Source organism: Phacochoerus africanus, chromosome 3 (genome assembly GCF_016906955.1).
Source record: "Phacochoerus africanus isolate WHEZ1 chromosome 3, ROS_Pafr_v1, whole genome shotgun sequence".
Lineage (NCBI taxonomy): Eukaryota > Metazoa > Chordata > Mammalia > Artiodactyla > Suidae > Phacochoerus > Phacochoerus africanus.
In genome coordinates, this window is record NC_062546.1 from 28,662,937 (window position 1) to 28,679,713 (window position 16,777).

General features: G+C 49.9%; 1 protein-coding gene across 1 annotated transcript; it reads right to left on the bottom strand.

The window, feature by feature from the left end:
* Positions 1-90: 90 nt before the first annotated feature.
* Positions 91-6,755, bottom strand: SRXN1 (sulfiredoxin 1). The gene is made up of 2 exons (XM_047771415.1): positions 6,510-6,755; positions 91-2,372 (listed from the first exon to the last, which is right to left on the bottom strand). Exons 1-2 carry the CDS (start codon positions 6,717-6,719, stop codon positions 2,169-2,171), a joined length of 414 nt encoding a protein of 137 aa, XP_047627371.1. The 5' UTR covers positions 6,720-6,755; the 3' UTR covers positions 91-2,168.
* Between the last annotated feature and the right edge of the window lie 10,022 nt (positions 6,756-16,777).

Here is a 16,777-nt window from a genome sequence, read left to right on the forward strand (position 1 = left end):
ATGGCATATCTGGGGGTGGGGTCCCACCACCAGTGTTTAGCAAACCCACCTGAGAACCTGAACCATTGGTCTAAAGCAATTACACCTCCCTTTTTATTAAATAAACTTTTATTTGGGAATGATTTTCAATGTATAGGAAAGTTGCAAATATAGTACAATTCCCATATATTCCGCACCCAGCCAACATTCACATATTATTAACTAAAATGCAGAACTTATTCAGATCTCCAGACTTTCTACTAACATCCTTTTGTTATTATTTTTTGTTACTGTTGTTGTTCCCAGATCTAATGCAGGAGCGCACACTGCATTTCAGACCACATCCCTTTTAAATTGGTCGCCTCAGTCATCTTTCACTGGGACAGAGAATGAAACTGTTGTCTTCGTTTCTGATCTGGAGAAACGGAAGCTTGAAAAATGCCAAGTGACCGAGTTCCCTTAGCAGGGTGGTGAGAGCAAGGGCTCACTCTGAGCCCTTCCTCTACCTCTTCCCTTCCCCCCAGGCTCTAGGATTTCAGAAGCCCCTTTGGAATGTCCCACTTGGCCTACCTCCCCCAAGCCACCAGTACAGATGATGAGTAAGGCCCCTCCCTGAGTGGGTCCAGCCCTGGGAGAGACCCAGCCACTGCCCCATCACCCCCCCCCCCCCCCGCCCCATCGGCAGGGCCAGCACAGTATCTTAGTGACTTCGGCCTGGACAGAGCAAGGTTCTGTGCAAGAGAGAGAGAAACACTCTTATCTGCTTATCCAAAGACATTCGTGATAGATGAAAAAAATGCCATAAATCTTTTGGAGTTTCTCCAAGAGATGTAGTTTGTTTCCCCAGCCCTTGAATCTGGGCCAAACTTTTGATTTGCTCTGAACAAATCAAGAGCAGAAGTGACATTCTACCAATTCTGACCTAGAACCCAAAAAAGTCTTGCAGCTTCTTCCCTGCCTCTGTCTCTCTCTTCTTCTCTTTCTCTTGGTGGTCCGAGGCCATGAGATGACTAAGCCTGAGCTAACCTGCTGGAGAGACCCCTGGAGAAGAACCAAGTCACCCAGCCAGCAGCCTACCTACTGCCAGACAAGTGAGTCAGGCTCTCTCAGACCATCCAGCCCCATCTAGGGTGAGAGCTGTTTGCAGGCAACCCCATGAGTGACCCTAGGCAAGATCAACAGAACTGCTCAGCTGAGCCCAGCCCAAACTGTCATCCCACAATATTGTAGGCAAATACACAACCTGTTTTTAGCTGCCAAGCTCTGGAATGGTTTGTTGCACAGCAAAGGCCAACGGACACACAATTCCTCATTTCTCTCTTGGTAATGGGACTGCCAATTTTATTTAGGAGGCAGTGTGCCAGTTCCAGGAGGGGATATGACTGGTCTACTCAGCTGGGACAACTCTGTTCCTGCCATCTTAGCTTTCTTTGCAACCAGGGGTGGCAACTGTACCTGGTTTGGGCCAAGGAGACCTAAGTGGAAATCTGCAGGGGAAGAGACCAGGAAACAGGCCCTGGAAAAAGGTCTGACTTTATGAGAGAGGTTGACGGGTCCAGCTGGCTGGGCCCTTCCTCTCCCTCCCCGACTCCGTTCTTCCTCGAACCCAGCCACGGTTGCCGGAGGCACAGCAGCCATCTTGTGACCATGGAGTGACAAGCAGTGAAGGAAAGGCTGAAAGGATCACAGAGATGTGTGCCTCCCCTAACTCCACCAAGCTGTTGAACCAATACCATCAGCCACCCGCCTCCAGAATTCATGCTCTATGGAAAAACAAACTTCTCTTTGTTTAAGCCACTGGGACCCAGGTTTCCCTTTACTAGCAGATGAACATCTTTACACAATAAGATATATAAAGACAGACACGCAGAAGGCTCCTTGTCCTTGGGAATCTGGAGTCAGCAGTATGTGGCTCCCCAAACCATCTCCTTTCTCATTCCACCCTCTTAATCATCCCTTGAGAGCACACAAGCGACCCCATTTTCACCGAGGTGGGAAGTGGGGCTCCCACACTGTTCAGTCCTGAGTCCAAGGTCGCTGCAGTTAAATAAAGAGGGTGCTTCGAGTCTGACCCACCCCCCAGGCACAAGGACAATGCACCCCAGTTGCACCTTTGCATGGCCCAGCCCACTGGAGGCCGGCTGTGACTTCTGGGTTCTTGGCAGTGGTGGCAGGTGTCAAGGAGGCTGCTACTGCAAGTCCGGTGTGGAAGCGCCCAGGTACACCCTCAGGTCCGAGAGGGTGGACTGGACAAGCTTGGCAGGGGTGGTCTCTCGCTGAAGCTGCTGGTAGGCTGCGTAGCGGTGACAGCCCCCAAAGGAGTAGAAGTAGTCACCGCCCTGGGCCCCTTTGATCCAGAGGACGTCGATAGGGGGCACTCTGTCTGGATCCTCCTGCAGAGTAAGAGGGTGTAGGGTGCATGAGCTTGGAACAGCACCAGTCAGTGTGCAATGCAGACGCTGTTAGCCTGTGCTGAGCTCCTCCGAGGTGCGCATAGCACGGCAAAGGCTAACGGACACACAATTCCTCATTTCTTGTGCGGGCTTGTGAGAGGCAACTGTCACACAGTCAGGAGTTCTGGGAGGGGGCTGACACCACTTTGGCAGCAGGAAGATCAGCCATGGTGAATGTATTTACACCAGGGACATGGGCAGATGCTACAGATCAGGCTCCCCCCGCCCCCGCCCCGACTAGGCTATTAACTGATTATCACAGCCCATGCATATTATCTTCTCTGGCACCGTTTCAGACTCTGGGAATAAGGTCAAGACCCAGTCCCCGCCTCCCTGGAGCTTCAGTCTAGTGGGGCAGACGGAATGGAGAAGAGAACGTTAGAGTGAGAAATGCCATGAAGACGGTAACACAGGTTGACATGACAGAGAGGGGAGACCACCAGACCCCTCTGAGGTGACGATGGAGCAAAGACCTGAACACAGGGAAGTCCCCTGGGAAAGAGACAGGTGGAATCGTTTAGAGAGAGAGCCCAACTGCCAGGTTCAAATCTTAGCTCCCGGGACAATTCGCTATTTGTGCCTCAGCTGCCCCAGCTATCAAATGGGGATAAACACGACAGACCCAGAGAACTCAGGACGGTTGGTTTGAATGAGTTCATAGATATAAACCGCTTCAAAAGACACCTGGCCCAGGAAAGTGCCCAATAATACACATTGCGTATGATCTGTGGGAACAGCATTTGAGGCGGAGGGAACTGCAAGGGCCAAGGTCTGAGGCCAGCACAAGTTCACTGTATTGCAGGCATGGCAAGGAGGCCAGTGTGACCCGAGTGGACTCGGGGTTGAGGAATAGAAGAAGTCAGAAAGGAAGCAGGGGGTAGGCCCTGGAGTGTTTTATTTATTTATCTTATTTTCTTCTTCTAGTTTAATTGAGATATAATTGCCACCCAGAACTGTATATGTTTACGGTGTACAGCATAATTTGACTTATATACATCATGAAGTGATGGCTATAGTAAGTTTAGGGAATATCCATCATCTCATATAGATATGACATTAAAGAAATGTAAAAAATGTTTTTTTTTCCCTCGCGATGATAAGGCTGCAGATTTATTCCCTTAACAACTTTGATATATAATGTTTAGCAGAGTGCATTGTATTTATCCTGCTATACATTATATCCCTAATTTATCTTATGCCTGGACGTTGGTACCTTTTGACCACCTTCATATAATTCCCTTCCTTCTTCTCATGCCTCCCACCCCCACCCCTCACCCGCCCTGGTCTCTGCTAACCACAAATCCGATCTCTTCTTCTATGACCCTGTTTGGTTGTTTTCGGTAGATAATTGACCTACCACACTATGTTAGTTCCTGGTGCACGCCACGGTGATTCGATATTTCTGCACATTTCAAAATGATCCAATGATAAGGCTAGTTACCATCTGCCATTCTACAAAGAGATGACACACTTATTGACTCTATTTCCTGCACTGGACATTTCACAGCCGTGACTCATTTATTTACTAACTCAAAAAGTCTGTACCTCTTAGGAGGCCCTGGAGCGTTTGAAACAGGGGAGGGTGACAAGATCTGAGGAACAGTCTAGAAAGTCATGGGAGAGCAGGCTTGGGGTGGGGGGTGGACAAAGGCACGAGCAGGGAGGACAGAGGCAGGGCCAAATCAGGTATTCAGGAGAAGATGCAGGCCCGAGGGAAGGTGTGTGGGGGTGGGGTGGGGGGAATAGGGAGAGAGGTGGACAGGTTTGGGACACCTTTAGGGGGATAGAGCCCCGGGAGGGGTGAACGTGAGAAGAGGAAGAGGAGCATCTAAGTTGACTTCCTGTGAGGGGCCTGAGCGGCCAGATGGTCCTCTAGGTAGGGAAGGCCTAGGGCCGGATGGGAGGGGGTGGAGTGCTCTGGGGAGACTGAATTAGGTGTGAGCTGCCTACAAGGCCTCCCGCCACTGGCCCACGGGTGGTCTCTTATTAGACTGCTTCAATGGATGCATGTATCCATTTATCCCAGAAATGATGACTAAACAGTAAGGCCCAGCAGTTAGGAACGGGGGCTCCCGAACCAGGCAGATGTGAATGTGAATCTCAGCTCCTCCAAAGAGCAAGGGCTGGACAGGGCGGTGGGGCGGGGAGCTGAAGAACTGGCCTTGCCACTGGGCATTGTTCCGCATCTGTAAAATGGGTTTAGACATCCTGCTGATGAACTCAGGGAGCTGATGCATGTGTGCCAGGCACAGAGCAGAGGCTGCCCAGCGGGGGAGCTGGAATGAGGGGCCGCTGTGCCTGGCAGGCCTAGTGCTGGCCACCGGGGGGTGTGGGTGGATGGGTAGAATAAGAGCCCCTGGCGATGTCCCCATCCTAATCCTTGGAGCCTGTGAATGTGTTACTTACATGGCATAGAGACTTTGCAGATGGAATCAAGTTAAGGATCTTGCAATGGGGAGATTATCCTGTTATCCAGATGGGCCACATGTAATCACCAGGGATCTTAAACGTGGAAGACAGAGGAACAAGAGGAGGTCTGATGTTTCTGGCTTTGAAGATGGAGGAAAGAGGTCAGGAGCCAAAAATGTGGGTGGCCTCTATAAGCTGGGAAAGGCAAGGAAATGGATTCTCCCCTGAGCCTCCAGAAAAGAATGCAGCCCTGCTGATACCTTGCCTTTAGCCCAGGGAGACCCATTTTAGACTTCTGAACTATAAAACTATAAAGTAATACAATCTGTCTTTATTTTAAGCCACTAAGTTTCTGGTAATTTGTTACAGTAGCTATAGAAAAGGAATGCAGATGGTGAGCAGAGGCAAGCCAGGGTCTTGCCCTCACAGAGCATATGTTTCTGGCCTAGAGGACAGGTGGCTGGGGCCATTACAACCCAGTGGGATCAAAGGTTTGCTGGTAGGCATGCAGATGGCTGGGGGCCCATGGGAGGCCCCAAACCCAGTAGGGGCTGTCAGGGAAGATACTGACCGGAAGACCAAGAAGGAGTTAGAAAGAGTAAAAAAGACACGAAAGAGTTTTCCAGGGGTGGGGTGGGGTGGAAAGTCTGTGCAAAGGCCCAGTGGTGGAAAAGAGCACACAGGGCCAGATCCTTCAACAACAGCCAGGCACCGTGTTCGTGTCACGGAAAGAGCAAGATAGGACCAAGTCCCTGCTTCTGTGGAGTTCACATGAGGTGGGGAGGAGGGACAATAAAACCCAAACAAATGTATAAAATAACTCAGCTGGACACAAACCCTGCAAGGAGAAATACCTTGGGTTAAGGGGGGAGCCACAGAACAGGGAGGCAGGGACCTAACCCCAGCGAGGCAGCAGGCTCTCTGGGAAGCAGTTCCAGGCAGGGGGAACTACCAGCAGTGCAAAGTCTAGGACTGAAAGACATGCCTGGAATTAGGAGAGGTGTCTGGTGGGGCCTCAGGGTCTCACATGGCCACCCTCCAAGGGTCTGGGGGAGGGGGACAAGATGCCATGCAGGACACCTATGGCCCCTCCCTCCCCCCTCATTCCTTCCAGGATCACACCAGCCTTCTCCAGCATCCTCTCTGAGCTGTGGCTGACCTGTTCCTCTCCCAGTTCCAGTTCAAACGAGGCCCTCTCTGCAGACAGGACCGCCCCCCCCCCCAACCCCAGTCCCACTGCCACAGCCAGAAGTGACCACACAACTTATCTCAGGATAATGTGGTGGCCATGCAGCTGGGCACTGTGGCCAGGCTGTACCACTTTCTTAAATGCCTGACCTTGGACAAGTTGCTTGAATCCTCTTGTGCCTTATTTCCTCATCTGTAAAAGAACCTCTTAAGATTGGCATGAAGAAGCTAAGCACTTAAAAGAGCTCCCGAGCCATTTCAAATACCATCTTGATAGGAGTCAGAGATTGTTATTTTTATTCTCTCCTCCAATCTCCTTGCTCAAAGAGGAAACAGAGGTCCAGAGAGGCCCAGCAGCTTGCTCAAGGTCACACAGCAAATGCTGAGCTGCGGGGGAGACTGAACCAGTCCCGTCTGGCGTCCGGCGCATCCTCCCTCCTCTGAAGCCCTCCCAGCTGCCAGCTTCCCCCAGGGCCTCACCCGGATCGTGTCCACGAGGCTCTGCACCTTGGCCGGGTCCAGCACAGACGGCAGCGGCCGGATGAGCACGCTCAGCGGCACGTTGTGCACCGCGGCGATACAACCCGAGTGGATGCTGCCGCCCTGCGCGCTGCCGCTCGGCCCAGGTCCCTCGGGCGACCCCTGGCCCATCCCGGCCCTGCCCAGCGCTCCTCCCGCACGCAGTCCCATCTCGCCGCCGTCGCTACCGCCGCCGCCACCCGGCGCACCCTCCTCCCAAGGGCTTTAACCCCAGCCGGGCCGTACCATTCTGCGCAGGCGGCGGGGGGCCCGGCCGGTGCGTCTCTCTCCCCCGGCCCCGCAGTGGTCCGGCCCATCCCCCGCGCGTCCCCGCGGGACCTCGGCTCCACTCGCCTGGCGCCGCGGGGTGCACGCGGGGCTCCGGCTCTCCGCTGGGGGGCGCCGCACCGCTTCTCCTCTCCCGCTCGGCGTCCCGGGAGTGGAAGCGCCCGGGCAGACTGACTCAGGGTGAGTCTGCAGGTCGTGGGGCGGGAGGGGCGCCGATGGCTGTGCGTCACACACTGGGGTGACTCAGGTCCGCGGGAGGCGGGGGCGGGGACGCGGCGTGGAAGGGGCCAGATCTGCCCGGCGAGAGTGAGTTGGCAAAACCTCGCTCTTGGCAGCCCAGCCTTTGGAGCCTTAGCGGTAATAGCGGTAGAAGTAATAATAATACCTACCAACAACAGTAATACTACGAGTCTGACGAATCTGGTGCTGTGTGGGGCACTGTCTTAAACACTTTGCATGTACATTAGTTTATTTAAACCTCAAAACAACTCTGCAAACTAGGTATGATTAACTCCCATTTTGCAGACGGGGGAAACTGAGGCACAGCTTGGTTTAAGAGACTTGACCAGGGAGTTCCCGTCGTGACTCAGTGGTTAACGAATCCGACTAGGAGCCATGAGATTGCAGGTTCGATCCCTGGCCTTGCCCAGTGGCTTAAGGATCCGGCGTTGCCGTGAGCTGTGGTGTCGGTTGCAGACATGGCTTGGACCCCGTGTTGCTGTGGCTCTGGCGTAGGCCGGTGGCTACGGCTCTGATTCGACCCCTAGCCTGGGAACCTCCATATGCCTTGAGAGTGGCCCAAGAAATGGCAAAAAGACAACAAAAAAAAAAAAAAAAAGAAAAAAAGAAAAAAAGAGAGAGAGAGAGACTTGCCTAAGGTAATGAGCTAGTAAGTGGCTGGACCAGGGTTTGTATCCTAGCAGCCTGACTTCAGAGTGTGTTCTGTACCCACTGTTGGTTTGTATGTTGAGATACCTGTGACTCAACTCAGAATGGCTGTAAGTGTTAAGAAGACTTGTATTTTCACATAATTAAGATGTCTGGAGGTAGGCATATCCAAGGCTGGTGAAGAAGTAGCTGAACAATGTCAGGATGGAGACTTAAGCCTCCTGTTGAGATTAAGGTGACGTACCTTTCTCTGGGGCTAATGTAAGTTTGGGACTGGAAGCTGGAGACATCCTAGGATCTATGCAATATCCTTTTGTTTTAGTTTGGATCCTCTCAGAAGTAGATCCCAAGTCTAGGACTTGTATGCGGGTACTTTATTTGGGAGCTGTTCTAGTTATTATCACTGTAGCACAAACCTCTCGGAAATGTAGTGACATAAAACAACCATTTTATAATCCTCACAGATTTTGTGGGTTAAGAAATCAGGCATGGGAGTTCCCGTCGTGGCGTAGTGGTTAACGAATCCCACTAGGAACCATGAGGTTGCGGGTTCAGTCCCTGCCCTTGCTCAGTGGGTTAACGATCCGGCGTTGCCGTGAGCTGTGGTGTAGGTTGCAGACACGGCTCGGATCCCGCATTGCTGTGGCTCTGGTGTAGGCCGGGGGCTACAGCTCCGATTCGACCCCTGGCCTGGGAACCTCCATATGTTGCGGGAGCGGCCCAAGAAATAGCAACAACAACAACAATAACAACAACAAAAGACAAAAAAAAAAAAAAGAAAGAAAGAAATCAGGCACGGCAAAGTGGGGACTGGTTGTCCCTTCTCAGCAGTGTCTGGGCCATCAGTGGGGAGGTGACTCAACATCCAGGGGTGACCTGATGGCTGGAGCTGGACTCATCTGGAGGTGATTTCCCTACACATTCCTTGGGCCGTACCACCTGTCAGCCAGAACATCTCCCTGGGGCCTGGGCTTCCTCATAGCATGGCAGCTGGCTTCCAAGAACCAGTGTCCCAAGAGAACCTGACAGAAGCTTCATGGCCTTTTCCGGTCTAGTCATGGAAGTCATATGACATCATTTCTATTTGTGGGAGTGGTCCCCATGCCCCCTCCATGCTGTTTTCCATAGTGATTGTACCCTCATCCCCACCCCACCCCCAGTCAGGCTCAAGGGAAGGGACAGAGAGTCCATCCCTTGATGGGAGAAGTAGCAAGGTTCTAAAAGAGCCTGTTGTCACAGGAAGCTATTATTGTGACCATCTTTGGAAGATGGTCTGCTGTAGGAGGCGATTCCAGGCAGGACCGGGGAAAGGAGAAGTGCTAATGGGGGGACAGGATGAGCAGGTTAACATGGCGGTTAAGTGGGGCTCACTCTGCTGGAGACTCTGTGAGGAAGTGTCATGTATCAGAATTGTCCCTCTGTGGGGTGGGGGGCTAGAGATATTTATAACTATATTTTTAGTCTTTTTAGGTCTGCACCTGCAGCATATGGCTGTTCCCAGGCTAGGGGTCAAATTGTAGCTGCAGCTGCCAGCCTGCATCTCAGCCATAGCAATGTGGCATCCAGGCTGTGTCTGTGACCTACACCACAGCTCACAGCAACGCCGGATCCTTAACGCACTGAGTAAGGCCAGGGATTGAACCCACGTCCTCATGGGTACTAGTCGGGTTCATTACTGCTGAGCCACAACAGGAACTCCTGCACTGACTTTTATTCACTGGCTTCCTGTCCCTCACTGGTTGAGGGTGGCCTAAGCATGTTAGGTCGCTGCCGTTTCTGGGCTGCTCTGTACTCAAACTGAGCAGGTGTCTGAGGACCTGGAAGATAAAGCTTCTGGCTTCAGAGGTGGCCCAAGGGAATAAGGGGCAGGACATCAATAAGTTTCTTTTCTGTCCAAACCAGCTGGAGTCCATGTTTGTCGGTTGCAACCAAAGGCGCTGTTACCTGCTCTCCTTGTCCTGCTCCTGGGTGCCCTGCTCCTCCCCTTCGCTTTCATCTTTGACAAAACTTATGTATCAGGCATTCCCGGTATGCAGAGGACTTTGCCGAGTAGAAAGAGGAAAGGATTTCTGTGCCGCAAAAGGAACATTAAATCTTTTTTTAATTAGAGTATAGTTGATTTACAGTGTTATGTCAATTTCTGCTGTACAACAGAGTGACCCAGTCATACATATATATTCTTTTGCTCATATTGTCTTCCATCATGGCCCACCCCAAGAGATTGGACACAGTTCCCTGTGCTGCACAGTACGACCTCATTGCTTATCCATTCTAAATGCAATAGTTTGAGTCTACTAACCCCAAACTATCTGTCCATCCCACTTTCTCCCCTCTCCTCCTTGGCAACTACAAGTCTGCTCTCCACATCTGTGATCTGTTTTTATTTTGTAGATAGGATCATGTGCCATATTTTAGATTCCACATATGTGATATCGAATGGTATTTGTCTTTCCCTTTCTGACTTACTTCACTTAGTATGAAAATCTCTTGTTGCATCCATGTTGCTGCATATGGCATTATTTTGTCCTTTTTTATGGCTGAGTAGTATTTCATTGCATATATGTACCACATCTTAATCTATTCATCTGCTGATGGCCATTTAGGTTGTTCCTATGTTTTGACTATTTTGAATAGTGCTGCAGTGAACACAGGGGTGCATGTATTTTTTTGAATGAAAGCTTTATCCAGATATATGCCCAGGAGTGAGAATGCTGGATCATATGGTAGTTCTATCTTTAATTCTCTGAGCAACCTCCATGCTCTTTTCCATTGTGATTGTACCAATTTATATTCCCACCAACAATGAAGGAGGGTTCCCTTTTCTCCACACCCTCTCCAGCATTTATTTGTTGATTTGTTAATGATGGCCATTCTGACTGGTGTGAGGTGGTACCTCATTGTAGTTTTGATTTGCATTTCTCTAATAATTAGTGATGTTTAGCATTTTTTCATGTGCCTACTGACCAACTGTGTGTCTTCTTTGGAGAAATGTCTATTTAGATCTTCTGACCATTTTTTGATTGGGTTGTTTTTTGGTTGAATTGTATGAAGTGTTTGTATATTTTGGAGATGAGGCCCTTATCAGTTGCATCATTTTCAAAGGTTTTTTTTCCCATTCTGTAAGTTGTCTTTTCATTTTTTAAATGGTTTCCTTTGCTGTGCAAAAGCTTTTCAGTTTAGTTAGGTCCCATTGGTTCATTTTTGTTTTTATGACCATTATTCTAGGAGGTTGATCAGAAAAGATGTTGCAGTCCCTATCAAATTATCAAGGACATTCTTCACGGAACTAGAGCAAAATATTTTAAAATTTGTATGGAAACACAAAGACCCCCAAATAGCCAAAGCAATATTGAAAAGGAAAACCAGAATTGGAGGAATAGGCTCCCTGACTTCAGACTATACTACAAAGCTGCAATTATCAAAACAGTATGCTACTGGCACAAAACCAGAAAAATAGATCAGTGGAACAGGATAGAAAGCCCAGAAATAAACCCAAGCACCAATGTCAATTAATCTATGACAAAGGAGGTAAGGACATACAGTGGAAGAAAAATAGTCTCTTCAATAAGTGCTGCTGGGAAAACAGGACAGCTACATGCAAAAGAATGAAATTAGAACACTCTCTAACACCACACTTAAAAATAAACTCAAAATGCATTAAAGACCTAAAGGTAAGGCCAGATACTGTAAAACTTCTCGAGGAAAACATAGGCAGATTGCTCTTTGACATAAATCGTAGCAACATTACATTAAATCTTTCCCTGCCCCTAGAATGCTCTTGTCCATTTCTATGGCTTGGCTTACAGGGTTCTGCCATGTTGCTTGGTCTCATTCTCAGTTTCTCTTTTCTCCTCCAGCACCTCTTTGTCCCCTCTACCAATTGCTAAGTTCTTGTTCTTGTTTCACACACTGCCCTTTTCTTCTGCGGTTTGATACCTGCTGAGCATCTCTTTGGGGCCTCAAGGCAGCTTTGCACTTAAACTGTTTTTCCTCATGGTCACCAGATGACTGCCAGTGACAGCTGGGACAGCCTCCTCCTTTGTTGATGTCAGTCAGCTCCAGCTGCTATAACAAAATACCTTCAACCAGGTGGTGTAAACAGCGAACATTCATTTCTCGCAGTTCTGTAGGCTGGAAGTCTGAGATCAAGGTGCTGACAGATTTGGTGTCTGGAGAGAGCACACTTCCTGGGTCATAGGTGGCCATCTTCCTGCTATAGTCTCATACAGCAGAAGGGGCCAGAGAGCTCTCAGGGATCTCTTCAGGGCCCTGATCCTCTTTGTGCAAGTGCCACCCTCATGACCTAATCACCTCCCTGAATTCCTGCCTCCAAATGCCAAGAGAGTGGGGATTAGGCTTCAACATATAAATTTTAGAGGGAATAAACATTCAGTCTAGAGCAGTTCACATCCAGGAAAAGAGAGCGAGAACCTCTCCCACAGCAGGATGGAAATAAAGCTTTACTCTTCGGTCTGATTGCATTAGCTCGAGTCCCATGACTATTCGGGATTAATAGCATGCTCCAGAAACATATCATGTGCTGAGCTGCTTAAGTAGGGGTGCTGGAACCTGTCACCCACTGGGATGATCGTGATTGGCTTGGAGAAGACCAATTAGCAACACCCCTGGGGTCAGCCTCCTTTGAGCCCCTTGGATAGATTAAGTCATGGGTGGATGTCTGAACAAATGTGAACTTTGTTGATAAGGAAAGGGAGGAGCAAAGACCTGGGTGTTAGTGGCATATTCCTTTGGCCCACTTTTTTTTTTTTCTCCTGCACCCACACCATATGGAATTTCCCAGGCCAGAAGTCAAATCTGAGCCATAGCTGCGATCTATGCTGCAGCTGCAGCAAGGCCGGATCCTTAACACACTGCACTGGGCTAGGGATCAAACCTACGCCTCAGCAGTGGATCCAAGCCACTGCAGAGACAACACAAGATCCTTAACCCACTGTGCCACAGCAGGAACTCCCCCCTTGGCCCACTTTTGATTTCAGCTGAAGTTGTGGTGGGAAGTTTTGTGCAAACCCAAGCTCACCTAGCACTGCTGGCCTCCCAGCCCAAGCTCCCCATGTCTTCCATCCCTGTGGGAGCTCTACCCACAGGCTCTAGCACAAGCACATCCCAGAAGTGTTGAGGTGTTCACTGAAGGGGACAGAAGCTGGGCAATTGTGAGAAGCATTCCAGGACCTTTCTGGACCCTTCGGTCTGATTGCATTAGCTCAAGTCCCAGTACTGGCCCCATAGCTGTGGCAACAACCCCACTAACACACCTTCTGTCTCATTCTTCTTGCCCTTTCACTTCTGCCTCCTGGAATCACCTCCCAAATAAACTACCTTCACTCAAGCCTTTGCTAATGGAGAGCCAAAGCTAAAGGAGAGGGGGAGTGTCATGGGTCATTCCCAGTAGTTCTGATTCTTGCCTGGGTTAAAATTATACACATCTTATTAGATGTGTGGCCTTGGGCCTGTCACCTGTCTGTGCCTTGGTTTCCTAACCTTCAAAATGGCCATCACAATGATGCTTAATTTGTAGAGTTGTTGAGAGAAGGAAAAGAGATGATGTAGGTAAAGTCCTTAGAACAGAGCCCAACACACTCAATCAATATGAGCTGTTTGATTACATTTTAAATTAATAATAGATCTCAAAGGTCTCTCTGTGTTTGCCCTGCCAGACTAGCCACAGTGTGTTAGCCAAGACTCTTGTTTGCAAGTGAAGAAAGCCAACATGAATCAGCTTAATGACAATGGAGCCCTTGGCTACTTCACCTGTGGGGTGAAGCTGGGCCTCAGGGAAAAGTGGTTTCAGAGACTTTTTTCTGTCTCTCACTTGGCAGAGGGATTACCTCCACATGACGGAAACGTGACTATCAACAGGGATTATATTTGGCTTTTAGTAAAAAAAGCCTGATGACAGAGGATTAAGGCACCCTAATGTGTTTCTTCTCATGAAAGAGAACCTGGAAGTAGGAAGTCCAGGCTGGGGTGGCTACTCCATGGTCTCTAGAGGCACAGGCCCTTTCTATCTGTCAACTCCATCACTTTAGAGTAGGGTGTTTATTCTCAGGGTTACCTCCTGGTTTAAGACTGCTGCTGAACTGCCAGCCTGGAAGAGGGTGGAGAAATGGAAAGGCAAAAGGATATGACCCCCTCCTTTTTAGGTGCTATCTCTGAAGTTCCACCAACACTTTCCCTTGCATGTCATTGGCTAGAACTTGGTCACATGATCACCCTCGGCTGCAAGGGCAGCTGGGATATGTAGTATTCATCTGTGTGGCAATGTGCTCAGCTAACAATGGAGTTTTCTTACTAAGAAGGGAGAGGATAGATGTTGACATGAACAATCCGAGCCATAGTTCTCAAGTTACAGGTCTTAGGACTCAGAGAGAGGGAGAAAGGAAATTTCCAAGTTCTAGTCAGATGTCCACATTTGAACCAATCATCTATGGCCATGAGGGACAAAGACTTTTTTTTTAAAAAAAAGCATAAACCACCATTATTGATTATGACTTAAATGTACGTAGTTCACTTAAGAAAATATTTACTGGTCATCTGCTCTTGGCTAGGTGCTGTGCTAGACCTAGGACATTTAATGATAAGCAAAAAGACACTGCCAGTTCCTTTCTCATGAAGCTTATAGATTATGGGGAGACAGAGAATAACCAAATAATCACACTGATTAATGGAAAAGTGTACATTGATTGTAAGTGCTGTGAACCAAGATCACGTGGTCCTTGAGGAAGTGATCATCCAGCTGGGAGATGAAGGTTAAAAAGGCAATAACTAGTCAACAGTGGTGGTGATGGCAGTGCAGTTAGAGTGTTACTGGTGGTGAGAACAACTTATGCAAAGGCCCTGTGACAGGAGGGAACAAAATTGCTAAATGGAGGCAGCTGGAACCCAAAGAGCAAAGGGCCTCATGGCTGAAGATTCATCAGGGAGGGCTTCAAAAGTCACCCAATGCTGGCTTCTCTTTTCCCAAACACAGTGGGAAATCACAGAAGCATTCAAACAGGGAAGAGGAATGGGAGGGACGTGATCAGATCCGCATTTTAAAAAAGATCCTGTTGGTCACTGTGGAGACAGGAGGAGGGGTGGTGGGGGCAGAATGGAACCAGGCTGGTCCAGTTGTCCACGTAAGAGATGATGATAGCTAGAGACTAGGGTGAAGACCGAGAAGGCAAAGAGGGAAAATAAACAGAACCTGCGGGCTTGGGTGGTAAGATAGGGGAGATGAGGCAGGAAAGGACAAATCAAGGCTTCAGATTCGGGCTGCCCTGTGGTACTTCGGGGATATCCATGTGGATGTTTGCAGGCCGATATGGATTCACAGCTCGGAGAGGTCAACATTGAAAATGTAAATTTACGGGTCATCCGCATGTGGGTGGCAGTTGAAGTCCTGGGTGTGATGAGATTGCGTCAGGGGAGGACATGGTGAGAAGAGGCGTCTAGGAGAGCACTTTGAGGAGCACAATCTGGGACATAAGAAGGGACCGGAAGTGGCTTCCTTCCTTGGGTACAGGAAGGTGAGTCTGCAGAGCGGCTGGGTGGAGCAGCCAGACTGGTCAGAGGAGAGTGGGGGTGGCAGGAGGTCTTCCTTTGAGAGGATTGTGAAGAGCAGACTGGCGACATGTGAATTGAGGTGCTCTGGGCTGCAGGTTACAGGGACACAGGCTTTCCCATCTCCCTGCTCTGCTGTCCAGGAGGTGGGCTTCACGGTTCCCTTTACACTCGCGAGATGACACACATCCTTGTTCATTTAGGCGAGAGAAAGACTTGACTTCCTTTCTCTTAAGAGAGAGGAAGAAGCAGTTTCCCATAAGCTTCCAGCGAACCTTTCCTTAAGTCTCATTGACCAGAATTGAGCCATATGCCCATTTCTCATCCCATGGGGGATGCGATTCCTCTTAGACCAGTCAAGCCCACCCCTTAAGCTGACTTCAGTCCCCAGATGGCATGGTGGGCAATCAAGAGGGCAGGGGGCGGTGACAGACCACAGCAACAGCCTGCATATAGTCCATGGGCACCCAGCATCCATCCACCTCTCTAGGGTGTCTTCTGTATTGCATGTGAGAGAGTTAAACACTACATTTCTCAGACCTCCTTGTAGCAAGGAGACTCACCGTGAATTAGGTTCTGCACTTCCTTGGGGTTTGGATGGCAGAAGTGGATAGGGGCCATTTTCTTATCGCCTGCTCTCCTGCTCTTGGCAAGATGGCCTTAGAGGTGCTTGGTTTTTCTCTAACAGTGTTGAGCCACCAGCTAATGGGAGGCAGGTACAGAGGCTGCGGCAGGGGCCTCCTGATCCCCGGGTCACACATATAATGCTGTGTTCTTGAACTCAGTAGTTGCAGCGCAGCCTCCGGACTCCTGCCTGTCTGGCTGCGGAAGAGGCAGTCCTTCCCCGGTGGGCCAGTTCTGTGGTGATGTTCCGGGGGTCCCACTGAGGGCTCACCCCTTCCAACAAGTTTGTCAGCAGCCAGTTCCCTGGGTTACATACGTTCTGCTTCAAAGGGATTTAGTACAGGGGATTAGCCATTCATGACACGCTGGTCTAGAGTGGGCTCTACTTCCTGGACCTGAAAGAAATGTAATTCATGCAGCAGCCAGTCAGGAGCAGTGTGCAGCTACCGAGACCTGTGTGTGGATGGCTAGGGAGGCATCCAGTGACTGGGCCCGCCCCTCCCTTTGGGAACTTTGTGGGAGATTTCCACATGGCTGGCACTGCTGGAGACGCCTAGCACATAGCTCAGGCTGCAGCCAACCTGTCCAGAGGTGTAGGAAAGGTGAGGTGGCCAGGTACCAGGGTGAGGGTGTACGAGTTGAGTGCCTACAAAAGGAAGAAAATGGAAAGGTGGCCCTAGGGGAGATGAGATTCTAGCCTGTAGGCCCACCCCCAGCCCCCAGCCCCCAGCCCCCAGCCTGGTATCTGGCGCTCAAAGCACGCAGCACTCACTGCCCCCCTGCTCCTCGCCTCGAGTCTGTGCTGGGGGTTGAAGTTAAGGGGCATGATGCTGGTGGTCCCCGGTGAGTTTTTGGTAAGGTAGGGATTG